General features: G+C 42.2%; 1 protein-coding gene across 1 annotated transcript; it reads left to right on the forward strand.

Moving 5' to 3' along the window:
• The first annotated feature begins 103 nt into the window (after positions 1-103).
• Positions 104-18,531, forward strand: znf652 (zinc finger protein 652). Its single transcript, XM_083930786.1, has 6 exons — positions 104-341; positions 4,417-5,967; positions 8,385-8,532; positions 9,275-9,390; positions 13,274-13,418; positions 14,995-18,531. Exons 2-6 carry the CDS (start codon positions 4,936-4,938, stop codon positions 15,609-15,611), a joined length of 2,058 nt encoding a protein of 685 aa, XP_083786912.1. The 5' UTR covers positions 104-341; positions 4,417-4,935; the 3' UTR covers positions 15,612-18,531.
• Positions 18,532-20,485: the final 1,954 nt, after the last annotated feature.

Below are 20,485 nucleotides of genomic sequence, written 5' to 3' on the forward strand. Positions count from 1 at the left end.
CGTGCGTGTGCGTGTGTGGAGGGGAGACTCCAGACCCAGACAGGCTGCCGCGCGCCTGCCCAGACAGCGGCCTGAATGCCTAGGATGAGCGCGGGACGGCGGTGGTACGCGCGAGAGCTTGGCCGGGCCACGTAGCGGGGGCAGAGGACACCGGTGCGCAGGTATCTACCGAACATCCGCAAATGATCTCCCGACACATTTTGCACAAAAAACAAAATTGCCCGTTTAAAAAAAAGGCACATCCGCGAATGTAGAGAGCGAGAGAAGTGCGCGTGCAAGCCCTGAATCTGTGCAACTCTGATTGCACGAACGCAAGAGGAGGAGGTCGCTCTCGACGAGAGGTAAGCAATCCAGCGAACCCGACAACAAAATGTTACTATATAACTTCATTTTGTGCACTTACATGTATGACACCCGGGGCAGCTGCTTTGAGGGGGGGAGCACACGCAGGTCGCCGGTATCCGGTGGCCGCAGCGACCGTGAGAATCGTCCGTGAGCTCGGCTACTTTGTGACAGTGTCGAGTTGAGTGGGTTTGTCAGTTACAGCAGTCGGAGGTTATTGTTTCATCTTGCATGACAACAAGAAAAGATACAAAGATAACACATGCGTGACAGAGGCTTGTCGTGTAGCTTCATGTGTGTCCGACAACTGTCACACTTTCACCCTTCAAAAGTGCAGCATTAAGTGTGACGTTAATGCTAAATATCTGACGTTAATGTTAGCTTTGAGCTAACTAGCCGACAAACCTGGGCAGTTTGGGGGTTAAATAAGTGAAAGTCCCGCGTCTGTTTTTAGCTAATGCATGTCAGTGGTACAGCTTGTGCAATGTAATTTGGTTGTTCTTCAACTGCAGTAAAATATCTTAATGGCTGCACCTTGAGCTAATGTAGCCGAGTTAGCTTGTCGTGTGTGTGTGCAGGTTAGTACCTATGGCTAAGCTAGGCTAAGTAGCCCAAGTTGGCCAGGCCTGCACAGACAGTGTTACTGTAATTCGGTGTATAATGTTGCCTTTTTTGTTGTTTGGCCCCTTTCTTTGCTTCATGCCCACACTCTGCAACTTTTCTTGCAGCTGTAGCTGAAAAGACTGCCCTTTGCGAGGTGTTAAGGAGTCACTGCACTATGCGTCGTTACACGTCCCTAAATTATGAAGTTGGGTTCGCACTTTGTAACCTCGTCCACCAGATAAAGTAAGCTTGTTGGACCTGAATCCTTCTGCTTGTGTTTCACCCATGTTTCATTTGTTCCAGATTTCAAACACCCATGTTTTTGTATTCCCATGTTGTCTTTAACCTATTTTAGATGTCCCACTTGTAAATATTAGTGGGCAGCTTTTTTATGTTTCTCTCTCTGTGCAGTGATGGAAATAAAGTAAGAGCTCTTGTCTGGGATGTTACTCTCACTTTTCCATGATACCTCAGATGTGTTTATACCCCGTCCAATAACACTAGGTACTGCTCTGACCCGATTATGGGCTCGAGGGCCAAATACTTACAGAGGTATTGGAGCACCCCTGCAGTGCACCACACAGTGAGCTGGTTAAGGTCTTATGAGTTTGGACAGAGTGAGGAATGTGAACCTTCACACGGTCCTCTTACAAGCTGCGAACGGGAAAGCTCATTAAAGTCTAGACTTGAGAGGGAGCGTGGATTTGAGGAGCACTGCCTCTCAAATTAAAGGTAGATCTAAATGTGATGCATTTTGACAGCTTCAGAGGCCTCACATCTGCCTCAACTGTCACAAGCAAAGCATTTGTGAGCGTATGCACCGTTTAATTCTGTCGGTTAAAATGTTGTATAGTGAAGTTCCCATCCTGTCATTTACATCTTAAGCCACAGTAGCATCTATCCGGTACATGACTTGGCATTATCCTATATGAAATTAGTTTTGGTTTCTCATCATGTCTCTGAAGCATGATTGAGGAAAGCTATACATTTTTGAATAAACTTTTTTCAAAGCATTAGTAATGCTTTGGATTACTTAAATGGGCTGTCAGAGAGACGTTTATTTATGCACTTTTCTCTATTTTTGCAACAGGGTGCAAAGTTCATCTTTTGAAAGCTGTCCAAACTAAAAAAAGAAAAAGAAAGAAAACCGTTGCAAATGATCATCATTCTAATAGGTTTGACCTCCCGATCTGACAAGGTGATTGTGTCGGTTATTTACCAGTGATATTGAGAATACTGCGCTCTACTCGATTCCCACATCAAAGCTCTGCATTATTTCGCTGTGAGTGAAACTCTGAAATGACTCATCTTTGATAATGATAAGCCGGTGGAAGGATTTTACTCTATATGGGTTACATAACCACAGTGTGTTTATTTGTACGTGTGGTTTTTTGGGGGGGACAGTTTTCAGGAGTGACTTTAGCACTTTTGAATAGTTTCATATTGTGGATACGAATTAAATACAATATTAAAGTTAGCAGTTGCATATTCTTCATCTCCATTCGTTTTAAATGCACATGCACTTAAAAGAGAACATGCTGCACGTTAACTCAGGCAGTGTTTTTTTCGTGCAATTTATATTCCTCTTGTCATCCAGACGCAGTATAATCTATTAGGCTTTGTGTCTGAGACAGCCATGTGAGTTGAGTTGCTCTGTCAGTGCAGAGCTTGCCCTCCCCGTGTGGTCTTAAAGCTCTCAGAGCTGCTGTCCAATTCTTAGAACGGATCAGAGTCAGCATGCACAGGAAGACAGGTGTATCTGTATGTGTGTGGATAGACACATTCTACATAAATTGCATTTGCTTGCACTTGCAAAGCTGGTAGCACTTCAAGTATGTTTGGCTTTAATAAAAACTAAGCAAACATCTGGTTCTTTACATGACTGTTTTAATAATCATAGGCTTCTTATTGTGACAGGTAGAACAGTTAAATCGGTTTAAGGTTTACCAAGAGAGATTATAGCAATGAACAGAGAATTAATTGCACCAGAACTTAAGTTCTAAGTACTGAGATACACAGAGCATCTTTTGCAAGACTCTGATTTTTATTATTGACTTTGAGCAAATGCAGCTTCTGTTCTGCAGTTTGAATTAGTGTTGGGATTGAACCCTCACTGATAACATAGTCATGAGGGCTGCAGTAAAAGTAAGACACAACAACACTTTTAAGCTGACATTGATCTTAATGTCAAAAAGAAATTAGGCTTATAATGTTTGCTGTAATTGCATAGTTTTGGTAGTCTTGCACAACCTTCAAGCTAATCATGACTGTAAATGTAAAGACTAGAGCAGAAATAGTCGTCATGGGTCAGTGGGGGGCATGTTTGAGTCCCTCTTGGCCTATTTCTGTTTTCTCTGTGGACAGAAGTTGTGAGCTAAAAGAAATAAAATATAAGATGTTTGTGAAGGTTTGTGAAGGATGTTTGCCGTCTCCAATAAAGGAAACGTGTTTTTTGTTTCTTGCTTGGGGAGGTTTTCTAGAGAACAAAACCGCCCTGGTGCACTCTCATTATGGCGAATAGGGTGTGAGGTTGTTCGAGATCAACCAACTGTCACCCAGGGCCACCGCTGCTTAGATGTATGCAAAAATAAACAAGATAAAAATGCCATAAAAGCACAAATTAAGCCTATTCGTTTTAATACGGTCTTTGGCATTGTTAACTTGAATAAACATTATAGTATTACTGTAGGTTACTAACTGTGCTGTGCTTAGGCTTCATTGAAAAGTTGATATACAGTTTCCTGTGGTTGTATCTGCACTACAAGCTCCTGAGCTGTGGTTACACTATACTCTAACAGTCAATGAGAGGCGTGTGTGCAAGTTGGTGTGTATCGCTAAAATAAAATACAATCTTTTGTTTAATCAGTGCAGTTGCTGTGGGTTTGTGTTGTTGCAAAGTGCTCAAATGCTTGCTTGTCAAACGTTACACTAGAAAGAGATGAAACATAACTATGACTGAACGGAGTAGTTCATTTATTGTTTAAGATTTAGAGTGAAGATGATGTACAGTGTTTAAGCCTACATCTACGGTATGTCGTCATAGTCCATCTTTGACTATCAACAAGGTTTTTCTATGCTCCAAACCTTAATGCAATACGTTTTATCTGACCATCTTTAAGAAGATATTTGACATATTGTTGTTGTGAATATGCTCTTAAGTTAACAAAATGTATAATGGCGTGTCACTCAAAATCAAACCATTTTTGCATTTTGTTTTATAGTGAAGTGTTTCAGTTGTGGCCTGGAAATATTTAGAAATCATTTCACTGCTTTTGAAACTTGAATCCACTCACATTTATTTGTGAAGGCTGTGGTTTTGACTCCTACACACAACACTGAAACATTTGTGGGCAAATGTGGCATGCTCGGTGTTGAAAGGTTGACAATATGGGTGCAGTTTCAGTTACAGTGGAGGAGCACCTTTTCTAACCTCATGTATACTAACCCTCTTTCTTCTGTTTTATATCCTAGGTGATGCACTGTAAATGGCTCTTCAAGCAGTGCACAGAAGTCTGTACAGTATTTCCATGTGTGGCGTTCAGCTCATCTTTACCTGCTCTGCAGTTTGAAGAAACTGGCACCCCTGCAGGGCAGCAGCCTTCACACAAACTGAAACCGTAGATCTCTCTACACCTCACATACTAACTCGAGAGGAATTTAGCTTCAAATGTTCAGCATCAAAGACACTGAGCCTTTGATTTTGCAGTCTGATCTTTAAGCACATGGAGCAAAACTTAGAACAGATTGTATGTCTTTCCAACTGCATTTCCTACCTTGGACAGCATGGATGCTCTTTTTGAATCAGGTTGACTATCTGTCGCCTCATCCCCTCCTTCCTGTCTCCTCAGTAGAAGGAGGGTGGGGGATTGGTGTGGCGTCCCCTACCCCTCCTTGGAGAGTAGGCCAGTCTACCTTGGCACCATAGCAGTTACTGTTTTCCATTGCCTTGTGCTTCCACCAACTCCATCCCTCCATTCCCTCTCCCTCTTCATGAAATCCTGCAAGAGCCTCAAGGAAGAGGTTTCTGTCCCTAGCCTTGGCGGGATGTCACAGGACGAAGGACGCAGGGCGCAGGTTTCCCAGTCGTATTATCACTCCCATAACCCAGATCTAGACCTGACGAGCAAGCTTTATAAGAGGGAGGTTGGTGGTAAGCCCTATTCTGTGTTAGTGGACAATAAAATGGCAGCCAAGACATCCATGGGAGATCAGAACATTGGTCAGTTGCCCGCTCAACATATGACCCCACAGCAGCATCAACAGTATTTCAGAGAGGGAGGAGCAGGGCAGAAGGTGGGGATGCAGGGGTCCCAGGCTGCCAACGACTGCACCTCTGAGGACACTGAAGATGACGATGAGGAGGAGGAGGAAGAAGATGAGGAGGAGGATGGGGAGGATGAGGGCTTCAAGCGCGAGCAGATCATTGTCGAGGTTAACCTGAACAACCAGACACTTCATGTATCCAAAGGGGACAACAAAACTGGAACCACAGCAGATGACTCTGAGAGAGCTGCCAGCGATGATGATGATGACGATGAGGAGGAGGAGGAGGAGGAAGAGGAGGAGAGTCCAGACGAGGAAGAGGAGGAAGACGATGAGGAAGATGAGATTGAGAGTCGAAGAACGAGGTCAAAGAGAGCTCGTCGTGGTGCAAGTAGCACTGCAGCTCCCAGCCAGCCACAGAGGAAAAGCCTCAGAACAGCTCTGAGCACCGCCGCTGCAGGAATGACCACCAGGGGCCGGCGGAAGCGCATGGAGCCTCCAAAGAGCAAGCGTAGGTCAGCCAGATCAGCCCCCTCATCTGCCGGTTCCACAACAACAGGAGGGAAATCAGAGGTGGAGGAGAAGGAGATGCTGGCGTGTGAAAAGTGCCCGCGAGTGTTTAACACACGCTGGTACCTGGAGAAGCACATGAATGTCACACACAGACGAATGCAGATCTGCGACAAGTGCGGCAAAAAGTTTGTCCTGGAGAGTGAGCTGGCCTTACACCAGCAGACTGACTGTGAGAAGAACATCCAGGTAAAAAAAAAAAAGTCTCCCGTCTCATATCATGTGTCCGTCATTATCACATTTTATTCTGAATGACAGAAAAGTTCATTTCCAGGGTTCACCACATTCTGTTGATAACATCTTTATAACTAGACAAATTTAGCAGCTCCCATTATGTCTTGACTTTAGATTTATTTTGATACTTTGCTGCAAAACCATGATGTGCAAGTGTATTGCCTTATAACCCACAGTACAGCTGTTGTATTTCCTATTTATATTTGCGGTGAAAGTGCCAGGTAACACGTTAGTTTTGTTTCTAGCCAAATACATTTGTGATCTCACTAAGTTTTTTATATATAAATATATATATATATATATATATGTAGGCAAAATACTGCTTTCTTGTATTATATACAATGTACGTTTTCCAGTGAATTATTTGCAATATGTAAGCCAGAACAAAACACACAACAGAACAATTTTAATAGACTGAGAAAGTCTCAAGTCTGCTGTCATAAGTGGGTGCAATTTGGTTTTAGTTCTCTAAAACTAAAAAAGGTGATTCAGCGCATTAACCCCAAGGGTCCTATGGCTGTTTTGAATAGCTAAAGTTGGCCTGAGTCTGTTTAACTGAACTTGATTTACATCTGAAGTTAGTTTGTGAAACCACATCAGGCTGTGAAGAAAAAGTTTAGCTTAATGGAGCCGAAAAAATTAGTTTATTAATGCAGAACTTGTTTTCCTGTGTAGGAGGCAACACTTAATATTCATTCCTTTTGTTAATATCTGTTAAGGAAAGAATACTGCCAATATAGCAGGTTTATCTATAAGTCTGCATTTAATCTGAAGTGAAGTCTATCCATTTTTAAGCACATAAAACCGTAACTATTGATGCTATAAGTGACTTGAAAATATTATATTAATACAGTGTCCATATAAATGAATCTTCTCATTGGATATATTCATATTTGATTTATAACAGGGAATCATAGTGAATTTTTTTACACAGAAAAACTGAAACAAATGTATTAACTTATGTGCAAATATAACACAAAATAACCAATTGTATAAATATCTATCCTCAAAATAAGTTGCATAGAGACCACCTTTATCAAATCAAAGTGTGGCTAAATACACCTGTATCTATGTTAAAAACTATAAAACAAAGGAACATACCAAAACAAGTCAGAAAAGAACAAAATGTGGGTATGATACAAGAATGACTATTCGTCAGAGTAAAGTATAAAAAACTGAACATCTGTGATAAAAGTACAAGTGAGGCTACCAGAGCTCCACGGTTCATGGACAAATTGGGAAACAGCGCACACATGACTGTTTCCCCAGTGCTGTACTAGTTTTATGGAAAAGGGAAGGACAAAAAAAAGCCACATGATAGCTGCGCGAGTGTTTGCTAGAAGACATAGAATAGAATAGAATAGAATGACTTTAATGATCCCAGACTGGGAAATTATTTAGACATGTGAGAGATACTAAAACAAAGTGGATGTCTCTTTTCTATAACAAGACCAAAATTAAGCTTTATGGGCATCATATTAAGTGCTTGGGTTGTTTATATGTTTGTGGCAGAACTACGCTGGAGGGATGCTTCTCCGCTGTAGGCCCTGCAGTCTGCAAGATAACTGCTTGTACAACTGGATTTATTTTCCAGCAAGACACCAGCTTCAAACTCAGAGCCAAAGCTCAGGAATGGCCTCAAAACAACAATGTTAATGTTCTGTATTTTCCTACTGAGTCTAGACTAGAATCCAGTTGACAATTAGGGCAGTTTTTACAAAGAACAAGCGCAAATTTGCAATAGCTGCAACCACGGTTTGTGCGTGCATCCACGTGTTAGTGCATTCACACGCACATAACCGTACAAACACTTTACCTCCATGCCAAATTTTAGCCTAATAGGAGTATAACTGTGAACGCCAAAGGGTGGGGAAATTGTTATGGACCAACTGACCGATCAAGCTGAAGAGCTGCTGGCTAAAGCTAAAAATTAGCAAATGCCCAAAGCTGATACTGTTTGACCCACACACATGCATCTGTAATTGCTGGCAAAGGTGCCATTACTGAATATCGATTTTGAAAGGGATAGAGAAAACGTATGCAATAAATTAATTTGCAACTTACTTTGAACTTAAGTCTTCAGATCTCTCTGTTGATGAGGGCCTTGATGAAATCCACACACTCCTCTTTGTTTTTCTTCCCTCATGGCATCTAAACTGTTGTGTTTATTGAACTTCATCAGAAGATCTCCAGGGGGAATTCAATAAATTGGACTCATTGAGATGTTTTTCTCCAGCAGAGGGAGTCAGAGTATAATGAAACAGTTTGGGCAAATATGAGCCATCTGATGGCCATCAGGTTTTGGTGCCCATGGTATTCATTTGCAACAATAATCTTAATGTTTTTTTCCCCTACTTGTTTGTGCCCTTTAGTGTGTCTCCTGTAACAAGTCTTTTAAGAAGCTGTGGTCACTGCATGAACACATCAAGATTGTGCACGGCTATGCAGAAAAGAAGTTCTCATGTGAAATCTGTGAGAAGAAGTTCTACACTATGGCTCACGTCCGTAAGCACATGGTTGGTAAGTGGGGGCTCTTTTTGCACAGTTCCTTTTGTGCGGCATCACTGTAATATCTCTTACTGGGGTTGACTATATTCAACATAGAAATGTTTTATATTAAAGATATTTTTCATGGTTTGTGACTTTACAGTTACCTTTCATTTCTTTTGTAGAACCAACACAGCTTCTTTAATCAAACTAAATCATGCCGTAGTCTTCTTTATTTATTCACAGCTATCCCATATGAGACATTAGCCCCTTTCACACAGTCTGTTTGTTGCATTGTGCATTTATAACGCTCCACCGTCTGTGTCGAACGTAAAAAGACAGAACGAGGAGGACACAGTTGACACACGGTTGTTGACCCATAGGCAAAAAGTGACAAAGCAAAGTTATGAATAACTTGTGAAAACATTGCGTACAATCTTTCTCTCTCTCCCTCCCTCTCTCAACATATGTGCATGCTGCAGTCCTTTTCTCTACTGACAATTATGCTTACTATAATGTTATATAGTTGGCAGTTTGTGCGTCCGTTTGGTTAATGGTGCGGGCGGCATTTCGCGACCTTTGCTTGGTTCTGTGTGAATGAACAAAATCCAGCGTTGCAGCGTTCCTTCTTTGCGGTGCTGTCGAGGAACCTCTGTGTGAAAGGTGCTATTGAGTTCTCTGATCAAGTGTATGCAGTTGTCTCAGTATTGTTTCCCTCTCTCTCTCTCTCTCTCTCCCTTCTTCTCTCTCTTTCATCTCTTCTTCCTAAACCCAGCTCACACTAAGGACATGCCATTTACCTGTGAGACATGTGGGAAGTCATTTAAACGCAGCATGTCTTTAAAAGTTCACTCACTCCAGCACTCTGGAGAGAAGCCCTTCCGTTGTGAGGTAAGATGTATGAAGACTTAATATCTTGTATTCTCATCAAATCTAAATCTGATTGCAAATCACAACAGTATCATATAGAGCTGGAACGATACTCAATGAAACCAAACACCAGCTATTTTGAGAATTTATCAATTGTTTGGAGTCTTTTTTTTTTTTTAAAGAAAAAATGCAGATTCTCTGATTTCAGCTTCTTAAATGTGAATATTTTCTGGATTACCTCCTCCTCCATGACAGTAAACTGAATATCTTTGAGTTGTTGATCAAACAAGACATTTGCAGATGTCATTTTGGGCTTTGGGAAACACTGATCCACATTTTTCTCCATTTTCTGACATTTATGGACCAAACAACAAATTGATTAATCGAGAAAGTAATCACCAGATTCATCGATAATTAAATCAATCATTTGTCGCAGCCCTAGTATGATAATATAGTATGTCTCACTCATATCCAAAGGGACCATATTTTATATTTTTGATTGTTTCTGTTGAAGCTAAAGCCATTGCTACATAGACAAAATGTGTGCTTGGCCATACGGGTAGAGAACATGTCTGGTTCACCTGAGACAAGCACTGAATCTTCCTCCAATGCAAAACACCTAAAACAGGGTTTGTTGAGCTGTTTGCAAATTGCCCTTCAAAGTGATCAGTGGCCCTGTTTAGACCTGGCATTAACATGCGTCAAGTGGACAGCTCTAAGTACCTCAGTTCACACCTGGCATTAGAATGTGTCTCCACATGCATCTTAAGTGACCACTTGTGATTGGATCTCACTTCCCTGTTCAATGCACATAAACACATAAACACACAGCTAATACAGCAGGCGTTGTGATGCAAGATTACAGGAATGCTGGTACATTTTATGAACCTTAAAATGTAGGATTTTTGTCTACCGGCGGTCACCGGGGACCTCCGTGCTGTAGACACAGACACCTTTGCCAGGCAACAGCGGTGCACAGAGCTTCAGAGAGTGGAGGATGAGAGCAGGTGGGCGGACAGGCATGTGTCAGATCAGTGAACAGCACCGGAACAGACAGTATATTTTTTATATTTACAATCTTTTGGGTTTTTTTGAGGGCACGAAGGCCTCATGCCAGGACATCAATGCACTAATGCCTTTTTTAATAAACAGTGTAACCCTTTTAGAGAAATAAAAAATATTTTTTTAATTAAAAGGAAAATTTATTTCTGGGCGACACAGTGGTTAGCACTGTCGCCTCCCGGCGAGAAGGTTCCAGGTTCGCATCCCGGCTGGGGCCTTTCTGTGTGGCGTTTGCATGTTCTCTCTGTGTCTGCGTGGGTTTTCTCCGGGTTCTCCGGTTTCCTCCCACAATCATAAAGACATGCACGTGTTAGGTTAATTGATGACTCTAAAATTGCCGGTAGGTGTGAATGGTTGTCTGTCTCTGTTCGTCTCTATGTGTCCTGCGATAGACTGGCGTCCTGTCCAGGGTGGACCCTGCCTCACGCCCGGTGTAAGCTGGGATCGGCTCCAGCCCCCCCGCGACCCCGACAGGGACAAGCGGTTGAAGATGAATGAATGAATTTTTTTCTGATTTGTATTATTAAAAAATGTTTAGGATCACATACGAACTACTATCACTGAATCCTCCTTGCACTACGGTCAGATACGGTCTATCCTCTGCTGTCCTCAGTACACCCGGTCACAAGTGGATGGCACTAAAGACACATGTACCTAAGAGGAATTTATGAGCTGAATGGGGCTTGTTTGTCTTATTCATCATCATTCATTCTTTCTCCCTTTCATTTGCTGCTACTGTTAAAATTTATTTTGCCGTGAAAGGTCATTCATGCAGCAGAGAGGACACAAGCCTTTTTTGATTCTGACAGTTCACAACCAGGCACACTGCGTTTTTTAAAATTTTGATTTAAGCAGCCTAAATTCCACAGTTGAACGATGAGTTTTCCTTCCTGCAGTCAGGGTTCAATTTACTTTCCTGTTTGAACAAATGTCAGAACCTATATAATGTTGACATACAGGTGTGATGGTATGCATTAGTAAATATTGTTTTGTCATAAATACACACACTGTAAAGCTGAATGTGGTAACTTTCTATGAAAAATATGTTGTTTTTTTCTTATTTGCTGGAACTGTCCCTATACCCTGACAGCACAGTGAGATAGACGATGTGTCTAAAGTAATACATCTCTGCTCCCAGAGGTTTCTCTGCCTGCTCAACGCAGTTTCATGTATACAAAAAGAAGAAACACAGAAACACATTTTAGTGTAGTGTTGAGCTGTAAAATGAGAGTTTATGACCAAGTGGAGCCAAAACCAATCTGCCCACTAGCCGACCGGCCGGAAAAACGTTCACATTCAACAGCTAAATGGTACACTAAAATATGTATCTGAGAAATATGCAGTTCACTGCCTAGTTTCACATTTTGATCAGAGTTCATGAGCAGACATTGGCACTGCGTTCGAGACAGTTTGAGTTTCAGTGTCCTTTGTAATTCAGTTTGAGCCGTATTCAGTTCTCAAAGAGTGTGGGTGGCTGTTTGAGTGCTTTGAGTACTGAAGGTTACAGTTTTGATGAATTTGCCCTTGTGTGGAGGCCTCAAGCTAGTTTTTTCACTCATTAGTTTGAGCAGAGGAGCATCTGTGCCATGTGGTTTGTGACCAACCAAAAATAGTCAGTTATATATTCAGTTGTTGCCTTCCAGAGGGGGACCATCCTCCTGTATTTTGACTAGATGGATAAATCATCTGAGTTATACAGAGACGTCAAATATTAGCAAACCGTTTAACCTGAACATAAAATAAAAGTAGGACTAAATGTTCGGTGTTTTGGGGCTTTAACTTAAACCTCGTATGGATGCATTTTGTCAGTGTGTCAAGATTTCTAAGCTTATTTCTGCTCAAGAGGGTTAGTAACGGTCGATTATGGTATCGGAAGTTGACAGATGGGGTGGTTTACTCTCACCAGAGGCCCTTTTTTTAATGTCCAACCACTTGAATGGATGTCACAGGGAACATGTGTGTATGGGTGGAGTTGCTCTAATTAAATGTTTGAAGTCATCCTACACTGTAACATGTGATTACATGCTGATTAAGGGTGTATGTAATGTATAGGGCTATTCTCCTCAGAGGTCTTGTCGGGCCGTATGGAAACTGCCAGATTTATTTTCCTCACAGACATTTATTTAGACAGGTGGTGCCACTGACATTATAAATATTTAACTTTCTGACCAAGAAAGCCTCATAATGCAGAAATACAGTGTGGCTACGTGTAGCCAAATAATCTGGTTATTGTTGGCTTGCTGCAGTAATCTAATTTCTTAAATGTCATGTGCATATAAATGAGAAATCCGCTTCCTTTATCAGATTAAGGGATTACGAGAAATCTTGTTAAGGCAGTAAGATATTTGGAGAAACCTGATTTCTTGAAATATTTTCCTGGGCCTGTCTCCCACATATCCAGGATCATTAAATCCAATAGATAAATATTTGAAAGTATTTGAAGTGCATGTAAATGCATTACTTACTTTCCCGCCTCACCACGATAAAAATCTCTAAAAAAGTATAAAAGTACAGCAGTTATATGACAGCAGTGTCTGTTAACAATATCACATAATGTGTTTTCAATGCTTGAAGGAGGAGGGATATAAATGATACTGTGAGTCAATCTGTCACCCTGCATGATTGTTTAAAACTTGTCAAAGGAAACAATTAAGGTTAAAACTCTTTCCAACCATTTCCAGTATAGAATAAGTACGTGAATGAGTATGTGACAGATCTTTACCCATATTCACAGTTTTTTTTTTTTTTGTTTGCACATATGTGTGAGTGTTTTCTGAGCGCATGCCTGTGTGTTGACCTTGTGCGTTATCTGAACGCCTCTGTGTGTGTGTCTCTGCTGTAGAACTGCGACGAGCGGTTCCAATACAAGTACCAGCTGCGCTCCCATATGAGCATTCACATCGGACACAAGCAGTTCATGTGCCAGTGGTGCGGCAAAGACTTCAACATGAAACAGTATTTTGATGAGCACATGAAAACACACACAGGTGAGACGTTTGTGCACCCATCCTCTCAAAAACAGACACATTTCCCCAGTGTTTTAGGGACTGTTGTTCTGACCATTTATGACCACAGGAAGCTTTTTGCGTAATCAAAAAACTTGAAGCCATTCTTGAATGCAGACACTGGGAGTGGAAGAACTTAGATTTAAATTTAGCTCCAAGCCTTTCCCAGAAATTTAACCCAGAAAATGGACTTCCGTGTAGTGTTATTAACACTTATTTATGCAGCCAACTTTACAGTCCAAAAAAGAAAATAGATACAGGTTACCAAGTGGGGCGAAAGAAAAACATTCCTCCAAGTGTTTTAATTATAAACTGGCTAAAATGGAAACAATACCAGAAAGCACTTAGCAGAGCTTAACTATGTTTGAGACCGGCGCTCTTTGGCATCATTTTTTTCCCCTTCTGTCTCTGCACAACATACTGACGTACTATTTTATTGAAACATACCTTTTTTAGAATTGTTTTCATCAGATTGTTGTGTTTTTTATTCTAAATACAGACACTTTTAACATTCAGAACTGTTTTGAGATTAAAACAACACTGGTCCTGGGCCCATTCATCGAGCCAGTCACTCCTTCTCTAAAGAAGGAAAGATATGGGATGTCTCCAAGATGAACATTGTAGTAGTAAGAGCAGGGAGACTACCCAGTTTTGTAATGAAAGGGATGTTCTACATCAAAGAAGAACCTTGCATATATTGGAGCTGGTAATGACTACCCAGACACATGCTGTATTGCATCCCTCTGCCTTTCCCCGCTGCATTGCTATTTCTAAGACCAAACTGAGCAGAGCAGCCCGTTCGTCTTCAGCCGTGCCTTTTGTGGGTGGACACACATCTCTCCGTTGGCCCTCACAGTTCTATTTGTGATGTGTAATTATGCTACCCTATCCTCTCCTCGCTCCTACCAACCAATTTAGCCTTCTGCAGGAGGAGACACACCCAGTCATGCCCTGTAATAGGCGGCACGCATGTTAAACACAAACTCCCAAAGTTTGGTTCACTGCTCACAGTTTTTTCACAGCAACAGTTACAGAAGACTAGCACATTAACTGTCACCTTTTTGATATTCAGTTGGTTTGGAAGAGCTTCACACATAGCGTGCCAGTGTAAGGCCTTTGGAGAGCTCTTCAGCAGCCCTTTAATAGATGGCTGTGTGGGTGGTAGCAGGCACATTCAGTAGCTCCATGGAGGGAGGTTAATGAGTGGCATTCCAACGGAGCTGCTGTTATTCACTTTCACATCTCCTCTCCTCAAAGTGTGAATTGTAATGGCTTCCTGCGGAGTGGGTGGGTTGACGGCAATTCAAGATGCCAACTTATTAGCAGTTTTAAAAGAGAACTGTAGCTCTCTCTAGAGATAAATCGTTAACAGGGAATAAAGTTTCCCTTTTTTTGGTAGCGCTTTAATCAATCAATTATTTTTGTAACAATGACATTTCACAACAAAGGATTTGACTCTCACTTGTCATGTTTTCTCTTTGTAGCACCAATCTTTTGTTCGTTTATACAGACTGTCTTCCTCACACATTGGTCTTTTTTATTGTCTGAATCTGTGCAGGAGAGAAGCCTTTCATTTGTGAGATCTGTGGGAAGAGCTTCACCAGCCGGCCCAACATGAAGCGCCACCGCCGTACCCACACCGGGGAGAAGCCCTATCCTTGCGAGGTGTGCGGTCAGCGCTTCCGCTTCTCCAACATGCTGAAAGCACACAAAGAGAAGTGTTTCCGGGTCACCAGCCCTGTTGTCCTGCAGACCAGCGGCCCACCTGTGCCTGTCCGCATCTTTGCCAACACCTTCTCCTCCACTTCCTCCATCTCTGGTCCCTCAGCCGCCACCCCAGCCACCACCTCGGCACCCCTGGGTCTCAACCCGACAGGAGGGCCCATGCCTCCACGAGGACCTGTGGGACACACATTCTCTCACGCACAGCTCCACTCAAACCCCTCTCACCATCATCCCCACCCCGTAACAACCCAGCAACACCTCTCAAACACACCCCAACATGTCCCACCTCACCCCCACCACCACCTGTCCGTGCCCCCAGTCGCCCACCTGCCCCCTCCTCCGGCCCTTTTCAAGAGTGAGCCCTTAAACCACTGTGGGCACGAAGACAGCAGCTACCTGCACCACATGGCTCCCCCTGACAAGGGCCCCGGAGCTCCACAGCACCACTGAACTGTACTCCAGCTCCGTAGGCCCACACCAAACCCTTCCTCATAGTCCTGCCTCAGTCGCTCAGTTACTCGGCCCCCTAAAGAAAGGGTGCTCATCTCAAACAGATTTAAATAAGCCAAGCTACACATACGCACCTGTGTTTGTGATTCAGACTTGTACACCCTCAGTGCACACATTATTTAAGTAAGACCCCTACTTAAATACCCTGATCAACCCTGACAGAGATTTCACAACTTTTTTTTTTTTTTACATTTTCTGAGGAGATCTACACAAAATGATTTCTGTTCGAGTTCTCTTTCTGTACATTGATGGGTTTAAAGTATCTCATTTTCATCAAACGCTGCTGATGGAGGTCAGCGTATGTATTACCTGGGCTTCATGGATCTTCAAGGATCAGTGTCATTGAACTTTCCTCTTTATGTCAAGTTGACTTACGGTTGCACATTGATCCGGACGCTCTGTGCAGTTCCTCCCCATAGCAATACTCGACTTGTCCTCCTGCTTGTACTGCAGAACCTCTCCCCCACAGCCAAGCCCCACAGAAATGTTTGATGAATGTTAAAACTGGTTTTACCTGAGCCTGTCTCTGTCCCAAGGCTTTCTGTCAGAGGTGCAACAGCAGTAGTGCAAGATGCAGTGCCATAGGTTACAGTAAGAAAGGGAGGGGGGCTTTTGTAGGGACATTGGAAAACAAGTTTTGTAAATGGTTAATCGAATCTAGACATTGTCTAAGATTAACATAATGGTTAAATGGTGCTTTCCATTCCAGTACATACAATATTTCTTAATTTTGCTTTTTTCATTTGATTTTCAGAAGTGTAATATTATAAAATAATGTATTTGTGTCAGCCTGGATTTTCTACAATGGATTTGAGGTTTGACTAGATATTTTATGGTCAAGAAACTCACCTGATGTAGGACATGCACCCTTACACTTAATCAAGCACATACTCAAAAACACAAAGACCACATGGTCACTGATTTACTTAACTGATCAGTGCAACCTCAGCTTTCAGTACTGTTGGTCAACAGATGCTTGTAGATTACGGATGACTGTCAAATACTGCCACTGTGAGGGGCCAGACAAATGGCCCCATCAGGACATACCCCACTTTCCCTTCGCTGCTGTCGAAATGATACGGGTTACCATGTGAAAGGTCATTTGACACACAGTATACACACACCTGGGACCTTTTTCATCACACTTCTTAACAGGCAATTATGCATATTCCTCTCAGCCTATATTCCACGGTTTGGTGTGGGGCGTTGTAATGTAAATCTTTGTTTTTTGACTTCCATCGTACTGATATACACACAAGGCAAACGCGTGTCTAAACCTGTTGAATGTTGCCTACGCAGAATGATGGCTGATGAGTCATTTATGTTTTTTTTGTTTGTTTGTTTGTCTGTTTTGTTTTTATATTCTCTGATAATTTGCTCAGTTTTAAGCTAATGAATGGTTCTGCAGTGTAGATATACTGTTGTGAGCACATGATAGGAAATGTCAGGATAAGAAACAGTGGTCATACAAGTTCTTCTAATACTTGGAATTATTGTATAGATACGCGTACATGTGAGTGAGTCAGCGTAAGAAATTACATTTGTTAATGTAATAGCCGATGGTGTGAATGTTATTTGTTTAAAATAAGTGTAAAGGGTTGGCAAGAATTTGGCCAGAGTTTGAGTTGCGTTGTTGTTAGCCCTTCACCCAGTCTGATAGCTATCAGATGTGTGTGTATGTGTATGTGTGTGTGTGTGTGTGTGTGTGCGCGCGCGTATGTGTATGGGAGAAACATTGAGCTGTGTGTGTGAGAGAACGTTTGCGTGCATGCATTAGTCTCTACCAGTCTGTCTGTCTGTCCCCAGTGCTCTTCTACCAAAAGCTGCTTTTTACACAGTGTGCCCCAATATAGTAGGTGTACTTGGGGATACCTTAGATGGACAACAGCAGTAAATTTAAACTGATTCTCTTTCTCCCACTCTGACGGTATTTAATCTGAAGTGGTTAAGCTCTGTAGTTTAGGATGTCCCTTTTTTTTTTTAAATGAGAGACCTGCAATTATCCTGCCATTTCTGTGGGTTTTAACACGGCTGCATTACTTGCTTACGATCCTGTCCCCTCGGGTTTTCACTGCTGTGCTTCAGCATTTTTGCAGTATGGATCCTTGTCTTTTAATTTTTCTTTTTAAAGCCTTTTCATTTGTGTGTATTCTCTGCACTTTACTGCTGCGTGGGTGAGGCGCAGGGAAGGGAGGGACTGACGATGCATTGTGCAACAGAGTGCAGTTGTGGCTGCATGGGAAAAGGGTGGAGGTGATTTATTTTGAGTGGATGTTTTTAGGCAAGGAAAGGAGGAGAATCCCAAGGTGGAGGCGGTTAGTGTGGAAGGGACCATAGCGAACGAAGGACATGTCTTTTTAGTATGTGCAGATATTTAACTTCCTATTTTTTTTCAAAGAAATACACTTTTTGCTCCAATATGGACCTCCCCTCAAAGAGAAGGCGATGTTTCTCCTGCTTTGGCGACTTTACACGATCCCCTCTAAGCTATGTCTTAAAACACAATCTTGTTATATTTCTTCATGGAGGTTTTCTCCGTCATGTCCTGTTTTGTCTTTCAGTTTGCTGAATGATTCTCCTCCTCCTTTCTTTGTTATATAGAATGCACTTTCTACTAAAATTCTTGGCTAGTTAAGAAAAAAATAACATTGTATATTCTTTAAAGATGTTTTTAAAAAAATCAATATACTTTTTCCCCCTTTGTATTTTTAACCACTTAATGTAGCATTGCGTATTTTATTATTGTATCTGGTACAAAATGTGCAGCTTTATAATGTCCTGGTTTGTCCTTTTTTGTATGTTATCTGGAGTTTGAGGAGAAGAGGAAAAAGTTGGGCCTTTTTTGATAATGTACATTTAACTGACTGCTAACTTTGAGAAGTAAAAACAAGTAGCCATGATTATCACATATCGGTGTGCCTCTTTTTATCTTCGAATGCTCTTGAGTTGACTGTAAACAAGGACAGGTGATTAAACATGAAATGTAAAAACATGCATTGTGCACATGTTCCTGATGGTAAGCTAAGTACTGAGTTTGCTGAAAGGCTTAAATTCAAACTGACTGTTTCAAGACCTGAAATGCTTGAGTGCTGTTGTTTTACTATTTTAGGGTCACTGGGTTCTTGGCTCAAAGCCTGAAACCAAATAACGTCTGCTGGCTGCACATGACACAGGAGCAGCTGACTTTTATGCTTTTCAAAGTGTTTTACTTGTCCAGGAAGCGTTTTAGGTCCTCAGCTTTGTGGCTACTTCCTTTTATTTTTATTTCTAGGTTCAACAACGGGGAAAGCAGCACTGCGACATTGTAGAAATACGTACATTGAAAGGTCGTTCCTTCCATCACGACTCAAAGAGCAGATAGAGAGAATAGTTGTGACATCACAACCGTACAGAAGTCCCGACGGCTCGTTTAAAGGCACAGTTTCTGTATACTGGCTGTGTGCATTTCTCTGTGGATTGAGCGTTTTGATTTCACAGTATTTATGTCGCACCTCAACCTGATCTAGAATAAGTAAATCTCACTCTTTACAATATTTAGACCCAAGAGTGAAAACAAGATTGCGCAAAGAATGTCATCACAAATTACATTTCCTTTCCTGTTGTTCCATCTCAACCAGCTGTATTCCTCCATTAACAGAGTGCACCTCCTACGAGGGCACATTAAGACGTTTACCTTTGCTTCAATAACTCCTAAAACGCAGTGCGCCCTCCATCACCATAGGTGGCTTAAAGTGGCGCACCAATGAGTCACATAATCCCATAAAGTAGCCGAGCGGGGCCTACGGTTAGAGGAAAGTGTGAGTGACTCACTGATGGTGAGTGGGTGGTCAGGTAGCGAGGCTCACTTCACGAGCAGTGCAGATAATAACACACCGTCTGTACATCTACATTCCCATTTGGGTTTGAAAATAGTCAGCCGCCCCAGCTGTTAGTCATTATGCCTTGTGGTGTTTAGAGGAGGGAGGAGGCTGCGTCTGTCAGCGGGCAGATAAGGAGAGGAGGGCTTCACGTCGTGTGTGTTTTTTTCAGGCGTGTATTCGCTGCTCTGAAAGTTTCTGTGCGGTTCATTAATCAGTGTATCTGCACGGATTTATGTAGACACAAACTCCTCTCGCTGCGCTGCCGATGTTTCTCTGTGCTTAATAAATGGATACACCACGTTCTTCCAGATTTGAACCGATGAATTACTCTGGATGCACTCCCTTTTGATTCCTCTCAGACGTGATACCATCCTCACTTCCTGTGTCCCTCTCACAATAGAGGTCAGAGGTCAAGTCCAGCTCCAGAGCCCGATCTGTTGCTCCACCGTGCTCACTGGCACACTGACCCAAATTCTGATCGCCCTGTTAGGAGAGGAAGTCTATTGCGTCAGCCCAACTGATCACTTGAGATTATTGTAATATTTTCCTGTGACTGCCAAAAGTTCACTGCCTTGCACGGTGTTTGTTTCCCAGCCTCCAAACTGGGTCAATGTTGCTTTTGAAATACACAAATAATTACAGTGTACTTTGGTGTTTCATGGAGTGTTTATTCTCCCCAGGGTGTCACGTTTTTGTAAATATTCCACTGGAAAGTGAGCAAGTACAGTGTGTGCATGAATATGTCGTCTGCTGTGAGACATTAACCACAGAAGTGTGGTAATATAACACTCAGTGGCACATTCATTTCAAACAGAATAACACTCTTTATTTTTCCGTCTTCCTTCCTTCCTTTCCTCCCCCCCCCCCCCCCCCTCTCCCTCTTGAAAGTATCGTGCACGCGCTCTGTAGGCTGCTATTAAATGGGCGGACTTGTAGGCGCGGTCACGTCCGCAG

The sequence above is a fragment of the Echiichthys vipera genome, assembly GCF_963691815.1.
Source record: "Echiichthys vipera genome assembly, chromosome: 17".
Classification (NCBI taxonomy): Eukaryota; Metazoa; Chordata; class Actinopteri; order Perciformes; family Trachinidae; genus Echiichthys; species Echiichthys vipera.

Bases quoted from the DNA above. Each gene is read 5' to 3' on its own strand.
- znf652 (XM_083930786.1), top strand. From the start codon at position 4,936: ATGAAATCCTGCAAGAGCCTCAAGGAAGAGGTTTCTGTCCCTAGCCTT. The intron at 8,533-9,274 runs GTAAGTGGGGGC...TCCTAAACCCAG, and splicing joins CGTCCGTAAGCACATGGTTG to CTCACACTAAGGACATGCCA. The intron at 9,391-13,273 runs GTAAGATGTATG...TCTCTGCTGTAG, and splicing joins AGAAGCCCTTCCGTTGTGAG to AACTGCGACGAGCGGTTCCA.